We start from the raw sequence: 24,672 nt of genomic DNA on the forward strand, positions 1-24,672 counted from the left end.
AGTCAGGCATTTTCTCACTTGCAAGAAAGTGCTAAATGGACAAAAAAAAATGTTAAGTGTTGCAGTATTTTAATTTGCAATTAATTATGTATCTTTATTATGCCTAAATTGGTGTGAGAATGTGTACTATTAAAAGACTACAGATTGGTTGCAGTACACAGAAATTACACATAACTTTCTGGCATTTGGGACCGATCTGGAGGAGCAGAGGCAGTAGCTCTTCTGGCGCAAGTTATTCTGAATTTCATTGTTGTAGTACTGACCTAAGAACTTAGTATACCAAGTACTGCTTATGTAACGGACGTATTTAGGTTTTGTGATCTATGCCACAATACCACCCCATTATAAATGCCCTCTTTATCCCTACAATAATAGCAGTAGCACATAGGTGAAACGCACATATAAAATGGTCCAATGTGTCACGAACAAATACATTTAGCAGCTTAAGGGCTAGATTCCAAATTTAAAAGATAGGTAGCTAAGCAACAGCAAGCTTCCTCCTGTGAACAGTTTTCTGTTGTATGCTCTCTAGTTCTGGTAGACTCATTATCCGGTAGAACTTAAAAACAGTTAACCGAGAGTTGCTCCAAGTACTGTAATTAAGGAGAGGATAAAACTGTATTTTCAAACTGGATGGGTCTGTAGGGACCCAAATGGAAAGTATCCAAGACTTTCTGTGAAGGTGTTTCATAAAACGTGCAATACCTGTTACTCCAATTAAAATGAGTTTTATGCAAAAAATAATAAAAAAGTATTAAAGCTGAAGTGGTAATTAGATTAAGAATGGTTTGACTTTAAAATGTTACATCAGAACAGAAATAAGACTTAAAACATCATGTATTAACATTTCATGGGGAAAACACTGTGTTAAGTGTCATTATAATCCAACCCTACAGTCCTCTTCCAACAGAACTCCCTCTGCATTAGTGTTGTCAATAAGGACGAAAGTATTGGTACAGAAAGCTTTGAGTTAAACTCAGAATCCACATGGGGATGGTAGCAGGAAAGAAAGCAGTGCACACAGTATTACAGTCAGGAATATAGTAATTCCCAAAGGGAAAAGGGATACGCAAATTCTTCAGTCTCCTCCAGCATCTTATTCCAAACAGGGCTTTAAGAGAGTGGGCAAAACTTTAAAAATGAATGTTCCCATCATCCTTGCTATGGGGGATGTTCTCCCCAACCTGAGGCAGATGGCATGTGTTTGTACCACGAGTGCAAAATATCCATATGTAACTGCACAAAAATAAAACATTACAAGCGCTGTGTTCCGAGTCCATTAAAGTGGCAGCTATCGTATTTCAGACTAATCCCTGCTTGATTCTCTCTGGAGTTTCAGTGCAGAGTGCCCTAGATCCAGTTTTGGCCTATTTATTGCAGCACACATGGTATAAAATATCGCCCAGGATTCTGAGGCTTCCTGGCAGACAGCAGCAGCTACAGCACTGGGGGGAATCCTGTGCGCACCCCTCTGTGGAGTTCTCCACCTCTACTAGTCTTGGGGGCCAGCAAGCACTCGCAGGGAAGTGAAGCACACTTGCTGCTTGTCTGCCCAGTGCTCGCCATCATTATTAGATCATTGGGGTGAATTTTATGTATTTTGTGGTATAAATTTCCAAGTTTTCTTCTTTATCATTCTCCATTTAAATGAACATTTCTATTTCTTCCATTTCAATACTAAAGGTTTTCTTTCTTGTTTCTCAAGACACCTAATTTTATGTTAGGGTCTGTGTTAAAGACCAGTATTGAAATCTGAAAAAAGAAAGATCCACATTTCAAAACAGGTCTTTGAAATCCAAGGCCAACCTCAGATCCAAAACTGAAACAACCCGTCTGCTTCTCGTCTCAGAAAAAAAACCACTGATCTCAAACTGAAGGATGAGGAAACTCCTTGGAAAAGCCAAATTCTGCTATGCAGTGCACTGTGCCAATAGCACATTATCTATTTCCCAGGGCACTCCATAACAATTCAGGTTTACTTACAGAATCATAGAATCGTTTAGGTTGGAAAAGACCTTTAAGATCATCGAATCCAACTGTTAACTTATCAGTGCCAAATCCACCACTAAACCATGTCCCCAAGCACCACATCTACACATCTTTTAAACACCTCCAGGGATGGTGACTCAACCCCTTCCCTGGGCAGCCTGTTCCAATGCTTGACAACCCTTTCAGTGAAGAAATTTTTCCTAATATCCAATCCAAAACTCCCCTGGCACAACTTGAGGCAGTTTTCTCTTGTCCTATGCCTTGTTACTTGGAGGAAGAGACCAACACCCACCTCTCTACAACCTCCTTTCAGGTAGTTGTAGAGAGCGATAAGGTCTCCCCTCAGCCTCCTTTTCTCCAGGCTAAACAACCCCAGTTCCCTCAGCCGCTCCTCATCAGACTTCTGCTCTAGACCCTTCCCCAGCTTCATTGCCCTTCTCTGGACACGCTCCAGCACCTCAATGTCTCTCTTGTAGTGAGGGGCTCAAAACTGAACACAGTATTCGAGGTGCGGCATCACCAGTGCCGAGTACAGGGGCACGATCACTTCCCTAGTCCTGCTGGCCACGCTATTTCTGATACAAACCAGGATGCCATTGGCTTTCTTGGCCACCTGGGCACACTGCTGGCTTATGTTCAGCCGGCTGTGGACCAACACCCCCAGGTCCTTTTCCACCAGGCAGCTTTCCAGCCACTGTTCCCCAAGCCTGTAGCATTGCATACTTGCAATTTAAAATTTCAAACTGGGTAATCCTCTCAATTCTTATGACAAAGCACACAACAATGTTAAATTTCAGAATGAATTTATATGTATCACAAGCAAATCACAGCATAAAGTATGTCCTCAAAGCTTTTCATGGAAGTAAGCACTTCTGATTTGTCAGTTACAGTTTGGATTTGGGGTCCTTGCAGAGGGGTGGGGGAAATCAAATAACTCCAGCCATCTAGCAATAGTTTAATCCTGTTTTGTGCCCACAGCAAGATTAAAGTTATAAGAGAACTCCCACATAAATGGTGCCTGTGAATCTGCAAAACAATTTAAAGCACTTTTGTCTAATCTCCCAGTTTGTATTTATTAACCACAGCGCCATGATTACTGATATCTCCAACATTAACAAAATAACGAAGAAAGTTCACTCATCGACAACAAAAACTCACAAAGGATATGGGAAAGAACAGCGGTTAAACTCAATTAACATATCAATGCCAACAACTGCATTTTAAATATTTACTTTGAAAACTGTATAATCATCATAATACAAACTATAATACTGTTATGATAGCTGTAGTTTTTCATTTCCTGCTAAAATATGTAATCTATAAGGGCTTTTTAGAAATGAACCTCTACTTATTATTCTCTACTTTCAGTGTTATCCCTCAGCATTACATAGCACTTTAAAGTGCTTTTAGTGGTTTAACAATTATTCATTAATCTTCCAACCTGTGACACGATACATAATATACTTCTTCTAATCAAAGGGAGCTTTCCCAGCACCTGGGACCCAGTGCAGTTTAATTCCCAGACAAGCCAGTGCTTAGATGAATGATGCCCGCCTGGCAAACACAATAGGGATTGTACTAGGGGGCTTCCAAACCAAGGCGTGTGATTTGCTACATCCAAAGCTAACAAACACAGCTCTGTACTGGCAGCAGTAACCGTCCATATCTGTCTTCAATGGACTGGCACAGCAGAGGTCTTACCTCTGCTGAGGTACAAGGGCTGAGCTCTTACCTGGTCAGCTACCAGTGAGTTACATTACAGAACTCGTGTGCTTTTGGGTGGAGATGAAAAAAGTCACAGTATAAAGTTGTACTTAGAAAAAAACCAACTACATCTATTTAGGGTACGTTAAGCAAATTGCAAAGTTTTTTTATATTTTAATCAAATTCATACTCTTATATGAAGCCACGATCATGATGTTTCACGAAAGGGCACCTAAGTCCACAGCAAATATATGAATTACACCTGCAAACACAAAGCTTCATGCCAACTGAAGCATGCAAAAATAGAAGATGAGCAGCTTAATTAAGTAGACTCAGTATTCAAAACTTGGCCACCACTATTTTGAGAGGCATCCTTCTTTTTAATATGTTTATATTTAATTAAACAAGAAGAGGATTATTAGCAAAAACAAGACTAGAGGTATTCAGTGCACAGTGCCATGCCACAAACGGAAAAATAAACTTCTTGAGGTCCTTACACTGGAGGGGGTCAGAAAATGACAAAAATACATGCTAGCGAGGCAGACCTCAGTGGAGAGGACCTCTAAAAATGATGAGATATAAAAGCAAATCACTTGCTGCTACCGAAACTTTGGGTTAGGCAGACAGAAACAGCAGCTGCAGAGAACAAAGGAGGTGAAAAGGGTGTGTAGAGGCTGCTAGAGGGACAAAGATATTTTGTATTCACAAAAATACCATTCTGTAAATAGGGCCAAGCTACTATCAGAGCACTACTTTTCCAAGCAGCATGCACTGCTCACTTTCCCCTGGGAAAAGATTATCTCAAAGTCGTCTTTGGTGCAGATCTTGTTCATACAAATACAATGTCGCGTTGCCAGTGGGAGCAGAACCAGACCCAGCCTCTCAGCTCTGCAGAGACAAGGCAGAACTCCTGCCTGTTTCAGTCTGGGATGATTACTCCAAGTACCAGCCTCACCCAGCCCAAGCTTTCTAAGGACCACAGCACTCCCCCTTCCTCCCTGGAAATCTAACTTGGATTTCCCATAGCATCTCTCTGGACCACAAGGTGAGTCCATTCAAATGCTTTTAAATCAATATGCTCTGAGGCAGGTTTTTTTTCTTAATCTTGTAAAATTAATTGTATGCCTTAGAACTTCCAGTATGAAGTCTAATTTTGATCATGCAAATTCAAACGGAGCTGTTTCTCTTTATATGGAGAAACCATCATGTTCATAAATTATTATGCTATTCCTTTCAAAGCAGTAGCGATGCTTCTAACCACGCATTTTTTTCTGGATATCCCATGAGTATCCATTTATTTCCAGGCGACAGGCTGTAGTAACAACAGATGTTAGACAACATGAAATCTTACACTCAATATGGCATATTGAGTACAAGATCTAATCAAATATCTCAACAGCTACATTTTAAGAAACTGGAATCCAAATAAATATTCCTTATTCACGTAGTTTTTGCTGCTCATTTTTTAAATCTCTACAACTGTAATTTAAAAAGTTCTCCTTTGCCCTGAGCTGTGTGCCACATTATACGTGTGTGCAGTAGAGCTCCACATTTTCTAGCTCCAGCTTGCACAACTCAAAACAGCATTACATTTAAGAGGTAGGCATGAAAAAATGGATGGACGGAGAAGCAGGGCTGAGGCAAAAGGTGCCTGCACATTTATATGAGCAAGATCAAATATGGCTGTGTTTTTATTGCAAAACATTTTCATTTTCAGGGAGAAACCAGTGTACTACAGCTGGTGATAGATCAGCTTGTTCCCCACCACCACCCAGCTTTTAAAGGCAATTGTTGTATTCAGCAGTTTTGCACTCATATGCCAGACAAGTATTCTCACCCAAGTTTATGTTGTACGTACTCTCTATTTGAGCAGAAAAAAGGAGGAGGAAAAAGAACTATTTTGAAATATCAACCTAATACTTTTGGCTACTCTAGCTGCTATACAACCTTGAAAACAAATCATAAAACATGGACACAGCAGTAAAACAGATGCTTTTTTAGTGGTTGCACATAATTACACCTACATCAGAATGCCATTTCTGTTGCACTTGGTATGTCAAAGAACAAGGAGTCCCAGAGAGCAGATCCATTCCTGCAAGTTTTTGTAGGCAGCTGCCATTAAGAAAGAATGGCAGATTTATGGTATCATTACTATTCACTGTTCCCACATGACATTTGCATGACACTAGGTTCATCAGTCAAATGTTATGCGGGGTTCAACAAAGACCATCTTTCTGGAAGAATGAATGAGTGTAGCTGAGTGCACCCTCCCAGACTACCACATGTAATATGTACAGTATCAACATCTTTCCGAAAGGGTAAGTCTTTAAAAAAAGATAAGATCACAGATGGTCTTATCTAGTGGCAAACCAGTTGCACCTTTTCTGCCTACCATCTAAACTAACCACAGGTTACTGCCCTACTGTTGTCATGTTGTCACTCAGTCCCCTGTAAGTACTATTCATCATCTGCTTGTCAGCCGTGTATTTGTAGATAGCCTTTCACGTTAAGCACTCCCTCCTGAAAATATGTGATCACTCACTAATTCACAGAGCCCCACCACTGGAGCCAGGCTTCTCCAGGAACACCGAGCCAGAGGAGACAGCTGTCAATGTGCAGGGCCTCTCACCCTGGGGGGAGGCCGACAGGGGGGAGAGAGCTGGCTATGGCAGGGTGCCACACACCGAGCAAGAAAGCCAGTCACTACAGAAGTAATTGCTTGCACAAAGCTGAATCACAACCTCATGCAAAGAATTTGCGCAGGAACGATGATGCGGGATGCTGTCTTGTCTGTCCAACAGTATGAACACAACTGCTCCATTACCAGAGTCTTCATTCATTTACCCTTTCCATTCATTCTTCACATGGAAATGGTTTCATCAAATTTCAACCCTCTGAATTATTTAGGAAAATAACTCTAGACAGAGCACTAGAGAGCAGCCTGCCAATATCTCCATCTCTGGCCATTCATCAGTCCTGTCAAGAGCTTGTGAGTTACACTGCCGTGCTCCTCGCAGCATGCTACTGAAGGGTAAACAAAATATAATTAACTTAACACAAAAAAATCACCAATAACACCTCACAAAGTTTACACGGTTAAGTGGGATAAATGTGTGAATATATTTGGAGCTAACAGTGCCTTCACCTGAGGAAAGGTGTTCAGAAAGCTATCTGCCATCACAGCACTGCAAAATATGTTGAGCTAAGATTGATAACATTTATATTTTTTCCTTATCAATGTGAGCTTATTGGTAACAGCTACTTTTTATGCTGCCTAAGCTCAGAAGAAATATAGTAGATAGAAGAAAAAAAAACTAGTAAAACTGTTACTGCTAATTTTACTACTCACTGAAATACCATTTATATAAACACTGTCTATCAGAGAAGCTTTCATGTGTAAACAATAAAAAAGTAATGATTAATAAAAACTGTACAAGGTTATGTGAGAAATGAAAACGTTACAGAACACTGAACTGACACCAGAAAACGGAATTAAATCTTGCATCTTGGACAACCTACTATAACATACTTCAGTAATTTGCTTTATATAGAAAGGTCCTGATCCTGCATATATTTAGCGAGAGGTAACACAAACTAAGTCAAGAATTGAGTCTTACACTCAAATTACACATGTGCTTACACACACACACATTGTCTCTATGCTCAGTGCAATCAGTATTAAGCAATAAAATATGGAATAAAGACTAAGAAATACTTTGCCCTTTGCCTAAGGATCTAACAACATCCCCTCCTTTCCCTCCACTCCACACACACATCCATGCATGCACTTGGCTTTCTTATTCCTGCCATTATTATTCCAGGGACACATATACAAAACACCAGAAGCCTGTAAACTGGAGAACTAATTTAACAGCCAGAATGGATGCTGACCCTCCTATCCAGGCTACATCTCACAAAAACTGCATGACCATATTGTACTTTTAGTTGGGTAGTTCCCGTTCACAGCTTTTGGGGAGTGAAGAGCTAAGGAAGAATCAGACCACTCTAAGGTACAAGTTAAGAGAAACTGAAAGAGGGTCTTGACAGAAGCCATCCGGCAGCATCAGGAAAAGTGGCAAAACAGAATACGCCCCATCCCTCTAATATAGCAGATCCCTGTCTTTTCACCAGTTTCTACCGCAGACAAAGCCAGAAAAATTCTGAACAAGTTGGGCATAATTTGGGGATGCCAAAGGCAGCTCTTTCATAGCCGAAAGAGGCTTCTGCAGAAAAATTAGCTGAAAGGTAGGAAAGAGGCCCTTTCACTGCATATAAAAACAAAAGTCTTACTAATCAATGACCACTTAGGAGTACTGCTTACTTTCACATTTGCCACTAAGTCTCATGCCAAATGCAAAGCTTGTTTCACCAAAGATGACTCCTATGGAACACCAAAACTGATCACCAAAATTAAAGCAACTATGGAACTGTATTTCTTCTGTTAAATACTGTACTTACTAAAAGAAAAAGTGATTTAATTTACCATTAAAAGGTTTTGCTAAATAAGTTTTCCTTTAATTAGGGAAGTCCTAAAACTTGTTTTAGATCAAGCATAATTTTTAAACTACTACCCTAGCACTTTATAGGCTGTTATGATATAGACAAGATTTATAATTTAATTCAATAAAGATTAACAAAATAAATGTAGCAGTAGCTCTTCATTCCATTATATTTTCAGCTTTTAATTTACATTAAAAGACAATGAATAAAGTTATTAAGTAACTTTTTTTTAATGTAGACTTTTACAGCTACTGTTTACTGTAATAATAATGAAGATGAGAGTCTCTACAACCCCAAAATTCTACTGCTAGGAATTATGCTTTCTCACTAAGGTTTTTGTAGTTTAATTGTCTTCATGTAATATTGATATTTGGTACTTGGACGTAATTAAGAATAGGGGAACCATTCTTAGACTACTATTCCAATCCATTAGGCAAATTTTCTCACGATATGAAAATTTTCATCTACTTAATTAGCACACCTACTTCTTCCAAGCCTAAGTGCACCTAAACTAAGTTCTATGATGGCCCAAGGAAAAAAAAAAACCACAACACATCAATTATGCCTCCACTCAACTGTACAACTATTTTAAAATGTGTTAACAGTTAAGACAAAATTGAAAAATTACCATAATAGGCTTTTGACACTTCCCTGCTTAAGCAAAAATTAATTCTAAGTCCCTGTTTTTATGCAAAGCCTTTATAATTTCTCTAATCTCGAGTTCCCAGGAGAGAGAACACAATACTTTCAAGTACAAGAGTGTGAGGCTTGGCATCTTCTCTTTTTAGTTATGCAGTTTATTTGATGGAAGTCTAAACCGTTAAGCCTCCCTTTGTGCTTAATATAAGCCATCCTCAGTGGAAATACAAGTTAATTTAAGTAAAATGAAGTTTTAGGAAGAATGCATTCTCCTGCACAGAAAGCTTCACTAAAGCCAAGCTTTTTTAAATGCAGCATCTGTTTCCTGAATTGCTCTAGAATGTGTAATAAAAATAAACTAAAAAGAAGCAAAATTTTTAAAAGTGAAACAAAATTTTTACATGTGAAACATCACAAGCATAAAAACAGCCTAATGGAGTAACTTATTTATCATTTTACTGTATGTTTTTCAGTTTCATCTTGCATCGTGCATGAAGACACTCTACCAATGTAATGAATTAGTGTGTTCTAAGCATAAGACATTAAGCATCTTCTGTTGTATTAATGGTGACTATTATTAAAACCTACTGCTTATGTTACAAAAGTAAATCAGCTATATCGCTGGTATACACTTCCGTACACAGTAAGGTGTGTGGATCACATATTAAATTCACAGAGTTATTTCATACATTTCTTTGCCCTCAACCACAGTTGAAGTATTTGTACATCAGATACTATGCTACAGCAGCACATGGTGTATTATGATGCCTACAAACCTATTAAGGTCACAGAAAGCTTGTGCATATACTTAGTCTATTCCCATGAGAGACAGAGGTATATTATTTGCATACCATTATGCACTGAAAACCTATTCAGTTATCCCCACTGGAGACAACTCACCACAGTGACCTAAATAGTATTCACTTTTCTAATATTTGAAGGAACAGCAAATAAATGGGACCCAGTGCAGACAAATCCAAAAAGACTCAGAAAATCTAAGAATCCAGGCTTATAAATGACAAATGCAAATGAATGCAGACCAGCGTATCACAAAAAATCTCATGGAAGCAAAGAATGATGAAAAAAGTGAATTATATGCCTAATAGAGGACTACAATGTTGAGAGTGAAAATGGCTGGAGAGGTAATTTTAGCAAAAAAGCTCTGACATTAACCAAGCTGCTTATGACCACAAGGGAGAGCAAAGAGTCTCAAATCACAGAACTCACTTTAAAATAACCTCCTTACATTTGCAGTGACAGCAGCAGTTCTAATATCAGCTGCCCAAAACAAAGCGAGATAGCGATTGATATTTTATCTATAGCACTGTGCAACAATTCACATGACGTTAGCAATTGAGACTCCTAGGACACGTACATATTGCTCCTTCCATAATAGCTGTAATATCGTGCATACTTTTCATAATCTTGTACATGTACTAACACACTGTAATTGTCCTCCTCATTTCTATTCCCCCCATAATTACAATATTTTGATTAAACATCTACCAGCCTCTACTCACTCCCTTCTTCTAGTCAGCCTTCCTGATTTCAATATAGCCACAAAGAAGGGAGAATATAAATAAAGTATCTATGTACTCTGTGCAGAAAGTCAGAAGAGATTAACATAACGATCCTTTATGGCCTTAGTCTACAAATCAGAATCTCTCACTGTTAGCCTCATTTTGCTTTTTGCCAACATGCTATGAGAAGTTTACTTTAAGCTGTAAGCATTTTTTAACCTGTCTCTTTCTGTAAAGCTCTGAGCGTAGCTACAGCACAAGAGAAACAGTAACCACAGTCTTAAAATCACCGTTGTGAGCAGGTTGTAAAGCACAACAGAAGCCGATCATGGCACAATCAAGTCCAAAGCCAAAATAAAGACATAGAAAGATCAACAGTGCATATTGAAAGGTTTGTGCGTACAGGATGGTCAAACACATGGCTGATTCAGCTGAAAAAAGCACAAACCTTTTTTTTAACAAAAGAAATGTAATAATTTTTAGAGTTCATGGTTATACAGCTACTACCGACTCTTCAAACGCAGTTTGAAGTTCAGATGAGTAAACCACAAAGATCTACAGTACTCTATAAAGCCTGACATGTTACAGTCACTTTCTGAACCTCTTCCTTCATTTTACATCTTAGATAGTGCTTATTAAAAAGAAACGATTACAGGAATTACCTCTTAAAGAAGCTGCAAATCCAACATGGTACCTCTAACAATTATAGCTACTATAGAGCTGGGGTATGTTTTAATATATTTTTAATAGTACTTCTGACAATTCTATATGCTGGTGGGTATGAAACTGATGTCTCATAATCCATGAAATGGATGATGCTACATTCACATATAATGCCTCATATTACCACTATTCTCAAGGGCAAACTGAGCACTCCCATGATATGCACAAAAGCCTTAAATTTATTTCCATTTCAACTTTCAAGAGTAACAATTATTTTCACTCTCTCTCACCTGCTCATGAGAAATATAAACAAAAATTTGCAGGGAATATACATGCACTTTATAAATTTTAGCTGATAACTCCTGTTCTAGTTGGCTTTAGAAATTCTGTAGTCACATACCCAGCCAGGCTGAAAAACACCTTTTTTTTTTTTTTTTAATAGGAGTAGTTTTCAGCTCATTGCTCTGCTTGATGAGGACAGGACTAACAGGAACGGGGGAGGAGTGGAGTGTGGCCACTTGAGGGGCAGCCCCTAGTTAAATTGCTCCAAGCTGCCTGTCAAACCGATCTCCCACCCTGTGCCAAAGAAGAATGAAGATACAATGCCAATCTTTAAATGTAAGGGTTTTCATAGGTCAGGGAAAGAGAAAAAAAGACATGACCTCAGAAACCTGAACAGTTTGTTGCTATACTTCTTTGTCCACAGTGCAGGATTTGTACAGCCTCAAACAGTCATTTTGAAAACACTGCATCAGTTGCATCCATTTCTGCTATTGCATCTCCCTGAAGAGGTGACTGTCTTTGAGGGAGAGCATGGTCTAGGGGTCACCATCACCTTGCTGGGTGCCACTTCTGTGAAGAAGTGATAAATTCACATTCCAAGACATGACAGCAGAGACTGGACCCTACTGATGCCCAGATAAGCTAATAATGTACGTGCACATCAAACAGAACATTTTGATAACTGCTTAACTAACTGTTCTTAACAGAGCTGTGCAATAGCAAAAAAGAGGTAATTCTTTTATTGTTTTTAAAATATACTTTGGTTTCATTTAAAAAAAACATGCAAGGAAGGAGGTAAAGTTACATGTTTTAATGCATAAACAAGGAAAGGATGGACCATGAATGCAACATTTCTGGCAAGAAAAAGCTACCATCCTCCATCTCCAATGCTTCTGGGCAGCTGGAACAGGCCATGGCAAAGTCTCCCCTTCTTGGCTTACAGAAAATGTTCAGTGTGGTGTTTCTAGTAGGAAACAGTTAAAAACAAGAACTCCACAACTGACTGTTCAAGTTCCTTATGCAAGATACCTTTCAATGCATTTAGTTATTCAATCCATTGTATTCAGCTATAATTGGAAGAATTTAATACTACATCCAGTTCCCCTGTAATGCTCAGTCAGCAACAAAAACCACTCATGCTTCTTTTCTGGCTCTGCCGAGCAGCGTTGTCTGTAGACAAAAGAAGGGTTCCCCATGCAAGAATATTTCAGTAGTCTACCCTTACAGAAATTAAGTTCCTCATAATTACTGCTAAACTTTTAAGATATGGGAGGCAGCATTTGAAAGAAAAATAATTCTAAGATACTTATCTGTATTGTGTCTTGAAGACTAAGAGAAGAGCTTCCATCTAATATTTCAACTTAACAAAGAGATAAAGAAGCAGAACCTTCCCTGTGGTTAAAAAACAGTAAAATAATGATCCTGGAGAGGCAGAGAGTGATCACCCACAACAGTCCTTTAATGGGAAGATGGAAGAAAAGAGACTACTTTACTAGGTCTCTGCTTCCAGAGGGTTTTCCTCATGCTCAGATGAAAAACGTAACAAAACAAAAGCAGCTGCACCTTGTCTGTAAAAACAGATCATCACTAATTTATAGTAACTCCACATCACTGTCTTCTGTGATCAGAAAGCACTGATGAGAAAAACAGCAGCAAATAAAAAAAAAAATAGTTTAAATCTTTTACAAAAATATTTTATGCTACACTCAGAAATATGCTCTATTTCAGGAATGTTATGACTTTGCTTATGAGATTTCATCAGGCTAACGTGATACTTAATTTCTGAGTAAGAAAAAAAGAGAGACAACCTTATTGTTTGTGTGGACTACCAGCTTACATATGAGGGTGCTGAATACCATCATTGACTCTGCAGTATGGTCTGAAAAGATGCCTGAAAATGTTTCTGGTTTAATGTTTTGCCAGTAAAAGATCTGTACCAGCTACAACCAAGTCAAGATTGTGTTTGGGGATTTCTTGGAGTGAGTCAGAGAAACAGGGGACTATTCCATTCCTAATTTATTATTTATAGAAAACAGTACTATCAAAATAATTAAGCACTCATTCGCTAGATTTAAAGGTACACACTGCGTACATTACATGACCCATACACACAGCAAGACTCTGCTACTCACAATTTTTTTAAATCAACCTTAATATTAGAAGAAATATTAGGGAGTGGACTTCAAAGCACCTATATGCACCAAGTAGCACACAGGGTTGGCAGGAGTATCTTCACTGCTCTATGACAGATTTGGTTTGGTGGTTGGCAAAACCGTGCAGTAATAGCTTTTCACAGAAAGTTTGTTTTGCTCCTTTTGAGCACAGAGTTTTCTACTAGGTAGCATTCAATTTAAAGGAAGCCAAAAGAATTTAAATAATCTCTAACTTATTCAACAGTGAGAGAAATTAAATCCACATACTGTATATAATTTAGGGAAAGAAGCAAGTTCTCATTTACTGGATAACATCCAGTCATGATTCCACTTGAGACCACCTCCACTAGACTTATAAAATGCAGGCAAACCACCTCTAGGTTACACAATTCACAAACATATGTTTAATACAGAAAAGGAATTAGGGGAAAAAAAAAAAAACGAACACCAAAACCACTTAGCAAAACACATCAATTTCTAACTCCTATAAACCCCAAGTGCCCTAGATGAAGAAAGGTTTGTTCAGCAAAAGGTGTACAGCACACCTGGGTTTAGTGCTGCACATGAATATAGTCAGAATGCCTGAGCCCCAAAAAGGACTTCAGGCCAGCTGGTGAACAAGAGGATGTTGACAGATTTCCATGACATGCATCAGAAACAGCTTTTCTCACCTCTAGTCTGGAGCAGACAGACGGACATGAACAGTGCCAAAATAGGCTGCTGTTCTCCATATACTCCAAAGTGGCCACAAGAAGTGTCGGTGGCAGGGGGACAACGCTGTCTTCAGTATGTTGCTCAGAACTGCAGAAGTAAAACCTGACCAGGCAGGTGTCCTCGTGCAAGGTGACATGCCACAAGGCTTTTTGTTGGGTAACCATGTAATGTATTTTGTTAAAATAAAATTGAATTCTAAAGTGAGAGCACTTTCTAATCTTTGATATGAAAAATTCAATTTTCAATCACCCTGAAAAAATTCAGTTCTGACAAAGAAAAGCATTCCCGAAAAGCCCTGTGTCTGTGCTAACAGGTGCAGCAAAATTTGGACCTTTCGGTGAAAGGTCGTATTTTATCTCTGGCATCATCTAGCTGAATACTATGACCAGAGTTTTAAAAAGCAAGCTATGCTTTAAAGTTATTTTCAAACACAGCTACAGGAATGGATTTTCAGAGAATGTATAAATAGCTGTGTCTAAAACTTTACACATCCAACCTGACACATCTAAGTATCACAAGTTGCCTTTGAACCTCTTAGCCTGTAAAGACACAGTAAAATGCAAGTATCACTTAAAGTACTTTAAAACTTTTAATAAATTATTATCCATAAATCACAATTACTGTCTGCATTAAAAAAAAAAAAAATCAAAATCTGTGCTACTGCTGTGCTATTAAACACCTTGCATACTTGACCAAAGTTCTGAACACCACTAGTTGTTTTTATAAAACATAAATAGGAACCAAGACTCCATCATCAGGACAGACATAGACTGAGTGCGAGAGGCCCCCCTTGAAATGTAACAATTGCTATAGGGCAGCTACGAGGCGAGGGGCAAGGCACCAGTGCGATTCCTGCATTTTAAAGTTATGCTTTCATGACTATCAGCATGTGATGGGTTAATTTTCTTATCAAGCATTTCACAAAGATCGTAAGCCACATAAAACCACTTCAGTTTAATGTTTGTGAAAATATTTGAGTCTGAGAGCTAAAATTGTGTTATAATCAAAAAATACTTCAAAAAAATCTATACAAGATGGTGCGTTCTATTTTCTTAATACTGTTTCAACAGTTTCTGCCAAATGCTGCTAAAGAAAACCTCTCTCAATTAAATCAGCGTGAAACAGGAATAACATCAACAAATGCAATAAACTAACACCCCTCTACTATGTGAGAATGAGGTCCCGAGAATGAATAAAAACTAATCTTCAAAGCAAAAGGATTCTGTTTTGGGGCAGGGGAGGCAAACTCATTACAGAAGCACAGAAATTATGGAAACAAAGACCTCCTTGCAAGACTTCATACAGAACTGCAATTCTACAGTCACCTTTGATAATCATCAGCCTGTCCATCCATAACTCTGGAGATCCCTCTCCCATCTTCTTTCTTAAATTTCTTATTTAATTTCCCATGTTGTGGACTGCAGTCAATACCCTCAAACTAGACTGGATGTGGCAACTCCCTAACCTCCTCTGAGTCTAAACTCAGCAAAGCTAATGGTGCTCACATGAGTTGCTCAACTGGCATCTGGAATAGAAAGACATATTTACTGAACAGGGTTAGCATGATCTCCCAGTACTCTCCTGAGATTACAGAATGCATTTTCCAGTAGGGCTTCCACAGAGAGGGTACAGAAACGCACTGGTTAAAAACTCTACAAAACAAACAAACCTAACACATACCTCCAAAAGGAAACTCAATCTAATTTAATTAGAAATTATATCTAACATTCCCCCATGCATTCCCCTACATGAGAACACACCTAGGAACTCTTTAAGTAAATGTGCAACTGTAAGCCATGTCAAATTTTAAATTGTGCAATTGCCACTATGGGCTGGAAGTGAGTTTCCTGAAATACCCTCCTGTTTTAACAGCATGTTAATTTATCTGCTTAATATTTTACAATGGACTAAAATAAAGTATGCAAGTTGATCATGGTCTGAATTTGCTGTTTCATTTTGTTTTCAATTATAACAACATCAGGAGATCTGGCATTTATCCACTGAAATGTGCCTTTCATCAATAAATCATTCTTCCATCAGCAAGACACCTGTAACAATTTAAGTCTCTTCAATATCCTAAATCCCAGTTAGGCAAAATATATTAACACATAGTGACATTCAGAGCATGAGCACTGGCACTGAAGTTAGGTACTTTTATTAAAATACCTGGCTGAATTGGAAGGCCAGCAATTAATATCCTTTATGATAAATGAAAACGATCTTCTCAAACGCAGTTTCTCCTGTTCTTTCACCAGACCTGTTTCAACTAAAGACAAGTGCAGAATTAAAGTACTCTCTCCTTTTTCTCCTTTGTTTTTTTTTTTTTGGCCTTAGTATTCATAAACTTATTCTAAGTAGCAGCATTGTATGCACGGCTGTACACAAAGAAGCTCATTAAAAAGGCTGTCTTATGTGGGTATTCCTCTGAAAGCTTAACTTTTACCATTTTAGAAGTTTATATTAATGACTGCATTCCTTTACCAAGCACTAGTGGTTTTTATTTCAGTTAAAAGCACACATTTTTCCTTTTTGTTTTTGAAAACAGAGAAAGCTACTTTATTTACAAATGTCTGATCTGGTTCATGTCTAAAAACTAGTGGCTTAAATGCTAATATTTGTTTTCATTATGCTATTTATTTTCATTTCTTCACATCTGTCTTTTTAATTAACCATGGTCTAATGCATTATATATAACACATTTCTGAGAATTGGAACTGTGAACTTTATAGGGTTGTTATTCTTTTCTTTCTATACTGCTATAATAATAAATAATTAGCAGTACCATAAAGTTTAAGATCAATCAGATTCTGGGTCTCCTTTTGTTAAATAGTTTAGGATGCACCAAGTCTGAAATTTTCTTGTGAAATAATCAGATTAGAAATCAAAAGGTAATTTCTGTTCATTAGTGTAGTATTTTTTAAAATGCCAGAGATGAAGTACTGAAGAGAATGTTAGAAATCACATGTAAATGCCCAAGAAAAACATGTAGACTTTTAGCAGTGTTCAGGAGAATAAATTTACAGTGAAATTTGGATAGAATTAGCGGCCATATTGGCTACTAACTATAATTAAAATGTACTTTGGCATTATACCGATTTAGGATACCTGTCTACCATTGTGAAGTTTTAATGTATATTTATGCTATAAATATACACTACTGATGCCTTTATTTCTGCCTAGAAGTAAACAAAACATGGGTTAACATGTGAGAAATCTTACATGTGATATAGAAACAACAAAGGCCCATACTAAACACAGTGATTACCCCTTTGGATAAAGCATCATAACACCACAAATGCTATTCGCTGGTTTTACTCATGTTATTTTTTTATTTCTTACAATTTCTTATATTTGTTCATATAAACTTCACATGGCCCTTGCACTACGTGTCCCAATTGTCAGAGGTCCCTCAGAAACTATAAATTATAATCTTTGCAGTGCTAATTCATCAGGACACTGGTGCAGAGTATGCTTAGCTGATTACAGCTCCTCAAGGCTCAAAAAGGGCACCACAATCATACAAAACCAGGACATGATGCCTGACTCACTGACACGATAGCTAAACAATGGTCATTTTATTCTGTTTCTCTACATCGGAGACATTTGCAGTTCTGTTGGGTCTGTTTTGCTGCCTTGTGTGGACCACAGCCCTATACTACTGGTAGATTTGTTATAGCAAACAGGTAAGAGTACATAAAAAAAACAGATTTTTGCCTTTCCACAGTGCAATATTCTATTGCAGTATAACACACAGTAGCCAAATGAACCCTCTGTGGTTATTACCCACCTAATGTTGTAAAAATATTACTATGACATTTCGTCTAGTCGACCATCTTAAAGGTTAATTCTGTTTCCTATTTGAGATTTTCCTCTAGGTGAGCCATTCCGTGCAGTTTCTATTTACTGATTCCAAACAACCCCCAAACTGTTTCATTGCTCACTCTCACTGTTAAGAACATACTGACTGGCTGCCTGCTCTGCTGTTTAATTCATTTATGCTGAGAGTCAGGCATGAAGACAGAATTTTAAATGTGACATTTGCAGGCTGTTGGGTCATTTGAAGCTCTGACAACACCAGGGAGTTCCTGACATACAAACTGGTCCTGATTTCCAATCTTCCATGTTCTGAACACATCAGAGATTCTTCCCAGAGGTGCAGATTTCAGCCAAAAGTTTTAAAATCCCTTGTGTTTACATGTCGCAGAAAAGACCTATACACTTTAAAGTTTTAAAATAAAGCCTATGTTTCCTTTAAGGTAAAACCAGCATTGCCTGCAGTGTGCGACTCAACTGCTTAAAAACACTGATTGACAAAGGTCTTTGGAAAGATCTACAATAATAATTAATACTAATAGGATTTTGTAAGCAACTTCGACATTTAGTGGACTTTTTCTGTTCCTGTTGATCTTTAAGTGTTCAAAACCAGCTCAGTCTGAAACCACAGCTTTATCTCACATTGTTTATCTGGCTATTGCTACCTTGACCCAACATCAAGTCCCAGTTTTCAGGTTGGAAGTTTTCCTTATCTCAAGGCAGTGAATGGACTGTACCATTTTGTCTCCCATGATGAACTGTCATTATCTTCCCCAGTTTTCAGGTCAATTTTTCAGAGTATATCTGATCACCTGAAAGATTCCATACTGCCAAGGTACCATTAGGAAAACAGTTATCTGACCTATTCAGTCCTGACTTAGGAAAACTATAGGTACCTGTCCCTGAAGCATGACTCACATTACAAAGTTAAAAAATAATTTTTGGGGGGAGAAAATTCCAAATGACTGCAACAGAGTAAGTCTTTTTGCTTTCTTTAAAGGATCACCAAAAAGGGACATGCTAACTCTCAATACTCATGTTTTACAGTATATCACAAGTTTTATGTATGTTATTTGACCACAAGGGTTTCCACAAAATAGGCAGAGCCCACTGTGGCTAACAGCAAAGAATGAGAAGACATGTGAATACAGGCTGGGCATATAATCTACCAGCAGGATGGATTGAGAATCAGACGTTGAACTTCGAGAAAAGAGGAAGAAGGGAGTATAGAATCTTCTGCACAGAAAAGATGTCTTCCTCCTTCTTGCCATAAATTGGAGGGGGAGTTGGAATACATGTTATAATAAAAACTGTAGCCTGCTATTCAATCGCAGCTTGGATGTCCCCATGTGCTGGTTTTGGCTGGGACAGAGTTAATTTTCTTCATAGTAGCTAGTATGGGGTTATGTTTTGGATTTGTGCTGGAAGCAGTGTTGATAACACTGGGAAGTTTTCGTTACTGCTGAGCCGTGCTTACACAGAGTCAAGGCCTTTTCTGCTCCACACCCCACCCCACCAGCGAGCAGGCTGGGGGTGCCCAAGAAGCTGGGAGGGGACACGGCTGGGACAGCTGAGCCCAACTGAGCAAAGGGACATTCCACACCATATGGCGTCCTGCTCAGCATGTAAAGCTGGGGAAGAAGGAAGGGGGGAACGTTCAGAGTGATGGCGTTTGTCTTCCCAAGTAACCAAGTGATGGAGCCCTGCTTTCCTGGAGATGACTGAACACCTGCCTGGTGATGGGAAGTAGTGAACAAATTCCTTGTTTTGCTTTGCTTGCATGAATGGCTTTTGCTTTATCTATTAAACTGTCTTTATTTCAACCCACGAGTTTTCTCACTTTTACTCTTCCAATTCTCTCTCCCACCCCACTGGGGGGGAGTGAGTGAGCGGCTGCATGGGGGTTAGTTGCCGGCTGGGGTTAAACCACAACATCACATCATCCCTCATTTGTTTACCTAAATCAATGGAAGAGTATTGATTTTAAATAAAGACACAGTTAGAAGGCACAATCTAGGCAAAATCTCAATCTCTGTTTTTTTTTTATTGTGCAAAACAAAAAGAAAACAAAAAACCCTGTGCAAAGCAGAAAGTATGATGACACTGCTATAGTTAGAAATAGAAACAGTGCTAATTCAGAACTGTATTAGGAGGGGAGCTTGTTTTCCCTACTCAACTTGTCATGACAATTATTCCACAATAATGATTCTCTACTTTGACTGCTTTTTCAGGAAGGCAAATATGATTTAGGTCAAGATGCAAATTTGAAGAAATTAATGGATTTTTTTTTCTTTTTTATCAGTAGACACACAACAATTTTAACAGCAACCTCTGAAGTGTCAACTGTGTCATACAGCAAGCATCTTTTCATTGCCATGTTCAGAATAAGACTTCTATAATTTAATAGTTGTCATCTGAACAAGAGTATGTTGTTTTTACATACTTCCAGCATGAGGACATTGATTCTGTATGACCTAGAAAAGCAGATTTTATTACAGAATCACAGAATTGCACAGGTTGGAAAAGACCTTTAAGATCAGTAAGTCCAACCATAAACCTAACACTACCAAGACCACCACTAAGCCATGGCCCTAAGCACCTCATCCAAACGTCTTTTAAATACCTCCAGGGATGGCGACTCAACCACTTCCCTGGGCAGCCTGTTCCAATGCTTGACAACCCTTTCAGTGAAGTAAAATTTCCTAATATCCAGTCTAAACCTCCCCTGGCGCAACTTGAGGCCATTTCCTCTTGTCCTATCACTTGTCACCTGGGAGAAGAGACCGACCCCCACCTCTCTACAGCCTCCTTTCAGGCAGTTGTAGAGAGCAAGAAGGTCTCCCCTCAGCCTCCTTTTCTCCAGGCTAAACAACCCCAGTTCCCTCAGCCGCTCCTCATCAGACTTGTGCTCTAGACCCTTCACCAGCTGCGCTGCCCTTCTCTGGACATGCTCCAGCCCCTCAATGTCTCTCTTGTAGTGAGGGGCCCAAAACCGAACACAGTATTCGAGGTGCGGCCTCACCAGTGCCGAGTACAGGGGCATGATCACTGCCCTAGTCCTGCTGGCCACACTATTTTTGATACAAGCCAGGATGCCATTGGCTTTCTTGGCCACCTGGGCACACTGCTGGCTCATATTCAGGCAGCTGTCGACCAACACCCCCAGGTCCTTTTCTGCCAGGCAGCTTTCCAGCCACTCTTCCCCAAGCCTGTAGTGTTGCATGGGGTGGCTGTGGCCCAAGTGCAGGACCCGGCACTTGGCCTTGCGGAATCTCATACAACTGGCCCCAGCCCATCGATCCAGCCTGTCCAGGTCCCTCTGTAGAGCCTTCCTACCCTCAAGCAGATCAACACTCCCGCACAACTTGGTGTTGCCTGCAAACTTACTGAGGGTGCACTCGATCCCTTCGTCCAGATAATTGATAAAGATATTAAACAGAAGTGGCCCCAGTACTGAGCCCTGGGGAGCACTGCTTGTGACCGGCCGCCAACTGGAGTAAACTCCATTCACCACCACTCTTTGGGCCCGGCCATCCAGCCAGTTTCTTACCTAGTACAGAGTATGCCCATCCAAGCCATGTGCAGGCAGTTTCTCCAGGAGAATGCTGTGGGAAACCGCACCAAACGCTTTACTGAAGTCTAGATAGATAACATCCACAGCCTTCCCCTCATCCACTAGGCGGGTCACCTTGTCGTAGAAGGAGATCCGGTTGGTCAAGCAGGACCTGCCTTTCCTAAACCCATGCTAGCTGGGCTTGATCCCTTGGTTATCCTCTACATGCCATGTGATGGCACTCAAGATGATCTGCTCCATCAGCTTCCCCAGTGCCGAGAGGTCAGGCTGACAGGCCTGTAGTTCCCCGGGTCCTCCTTCCGGCCCTTCTTGTAGATGGGTGTCACATTAGCTAATCTCCAGTCAGCAGGGACCTCCCCAGTTAGCCAGGACTGCTGGTAAATGATGGAAAGGGGCTTGGTGAGCACATCTGCCAGTTCCTTCAGCACTCCTGAGTGGATCTCATCAGGCCCCATAGACTTGTGAATGTCTAAGTGGTGCAGCAAGTCACTAGCCATATTACAGATGCTGTTTATTCTCAAAGAAAATCCTTAAAATAGAAAGACATACCTGGTGTATTATCTGAGCTACAGGAAGTTGTTCAGCATATTTTAGTGGTTCTGTTGCCAACTCATCCTTTGGAAGCCTGAGAAGAAATGAAGTTAACATTTACCAAAGTTACTACAATGTTTACCAAGTTAAATTACTGAAATTTAAGAGTTTCAGGTACATTACTTTTAAATGTGTGGTACTGGGAGATTATTTTGCTTCAGATGAAGAAAAAGTGTATTTTAAGACCTTAATTGAATATATTTCTTACAGTGTTGAGTGAAAGAATAAATTTATAGTAAACAGAAATGTGTGTAACATTGTTGATCTCTTCCCTGACCAAAGCACATAAAACACAAATTTAGCAGCAGAAACCTAAGAAAACCTTTAAATTTAGTTTTAGATGAACAAAGTGCTGGTGAAAGCTGGATTGAAATCCCCACAGGAAAAAAGTCTTATGCATTTAGAGAGCAGATTCAGCACTATTAACAATACAAGCTGCTTCACTCAATCCTGCCAACATAATTCAAATATGACCATCTCAAAAGGCAAGAGGGATTATTCACCATTTCCCATTTTTTCTGCAAGTGCACATCAGTGTTCAGCTGTGGTAGAAGTTCAACACCACACACATTTGTGCGTTTGCCAGTACAGTAGTGTGTACTACTGGTTTCAAACAAGCCAAAGAACTAGCGTGAACAAAAAGAGTAGAATACTTAACAAAGAAAATGCATCATATCCCTTTAAACTTTGAATAAACTGTAGTTGCAACTGAAAATTCAGAATCCATAAGCAGTCTCTTAAAAGAATATTTAAATGATAGTAAATTAATATGAAAGCATGTTTTAAACCCTTCAACCATAATGCTTTCTTCTACTGGAACTGCACAGCATGTGCTACATTTTCTAAGTATCATTCAATGTTTTCATCGGTCATTCCTCAATCTTTCTGAAGAGTTATGAATATAGGAATTTGAGTAATATGACAAGAAATGAAGGGGGGGGAAAAAAAGATCCCTATAAAAACAAAGCCTTTCTATAAAGTTAAAGCAGAATTACTTTCAGACAAAAACTGTGGCCAAGACATTATTTTCCAGGTTCAAATTACTACCTTATACCCATTCTAGTCAAAAAATGATACATGCTTGCTGAGTTAATTTACCTGCAGACTGGCTGCCAGGTAAGAGCCAGAAACTACAGGCTTAGACTCTGCACTGGGAGTCAACAGGCTGTGGTAAAAGAGAGGAAAATAAATGCACATCTCTTCCCTTTTCCATTTCTGAATTTATGTTGTGGTTTGGAATGCTTTTAAACTCCAAATAAGAGCCTGAATACCCAGAAATCTGTAATGAACAGAGTATGAGGAAGTATGAAAGTCTTACTGTATAAGAAATTTAAAAGCAGAGAACGAAAGAAACATGGCAATATTTCAAAGATCATAGTGACAGACTGTCTAGAACTGCTTAATGTGCTTAAGAAAAATTAAGTAAGCAAGCTCTGAACTACTGAAGCTGGTCTACTGAAACAGCTCATTTACTTACATGGTTTTTAGAGGTTTGGGACTATTACAGCAATGATGAATTTCTACTCACAACATGAAACATACTGCTGTTATAGTCCAACACAACCATCAGATCTTAGAGTGGGCTCCACAACTCTACTGCGGTGTGCAGAAGGAACCTTTCCACTCATTTCCTTTCTGCTTTCTATCATTTACGGAGTCCTCACTGGCAAACATACCACTGTCTATTTAGCTACCCACAGTCAGTGTGAATTTGAGATGAGTTCTGTTCTACTGGGAACATGTTAGCTGACACAACACCTTGATTTATGGATACCAGCTACATAAACCTGTTTCTTAGCCATAGTTCTAGATACGAAACAACTGTACACAGAACAAAATATTAATCAATATCTTGAACACATATCTGCAGTCTTTACAGGGACACTGCAAATCTGGAAAAAAACTCCAGTATCTCAAATCCCAAAATGAAATACTTGAAGCTGAAAGTAACAGCTACAATTACTATAAAATGAATGTTAGCAGGAAAAAAAAAAAAAGGCTCATCTGTTCTATCAAGGACTTGTACATTTGGCAATGTTTTCTATCTAGACAAAGTCAGCATTCCCTTGCATAGTCAAACACCCTCCTTGTCAATTGCAGAAAAAACCACCTTTCTTCAAATGTCAAAGGATTAAAAAAGAGAAAAATTATTAAGATAATTTTGAGCCTTAGGAAGCTTTACTAAAAAGATAGGAAGGGGAGAATAGTATAAACATGTATTTTAAAGTAATTAGATTTAAATTGAAATTAGGCTGATAGGAGCCTTTCAACATCAAGAAAGACTATTTTTTAGTTTTTTCTAATTTACTTTCTGAAAAAAAACAATTGAACTACACTACATTTTATATATATATAAATTATAAGATATAGATTAGATAGGTGCACATTATAATATATACACATACACGTGTCTACATATATGTATCCACGCTATAATATGTGTATACACACACACACAGGTGTTTTGGAAGAAAAGTTCAGGACTGTTCTCTCAAAATTTTTGCTTAAATGCCATGAACTTCCTGTATAT

At 38.8% G+C, this 24,672-nt stretch overlaps 1 protein-coding gene across 1 annotated transcript in view; it reads right to left on the reverse strand.

Moving 5' to 3' along the window:
• The window catches only part of PIGK (phosphatidylinositol glycan anchor biosynthesis class K), a 75,220-nt gene that overhangs the window by 5,275 nt on the left and 45,273 nt on the right, over positions 1-24,672 (reverse strand). Inside the window, exon 10 of the mRNA XM_072867951.1 lies at positions 22,101-22,176. Coding sequence (XP_072724052.1) covers positions 22,101-22,176 — 76 coding nt within the window. The remainder of the gene's footprint in view (positions 1-22,100; positions 22,177-24,672) is intronic.

The sequence above is a fragment of the Ciconia boyciana genome, chromosome 7 (genome assembly GCF_034638445.1).
Source record: "Ciconia boyciana chromosome 7, ASM3463844v1, whole genome shotgun sequence".
NCBI lineage: Eukaryota > Metazoa > Chordata > Aves > Ciconiiformes > Ciconiidae > Ciconia > Ciconia boyciana.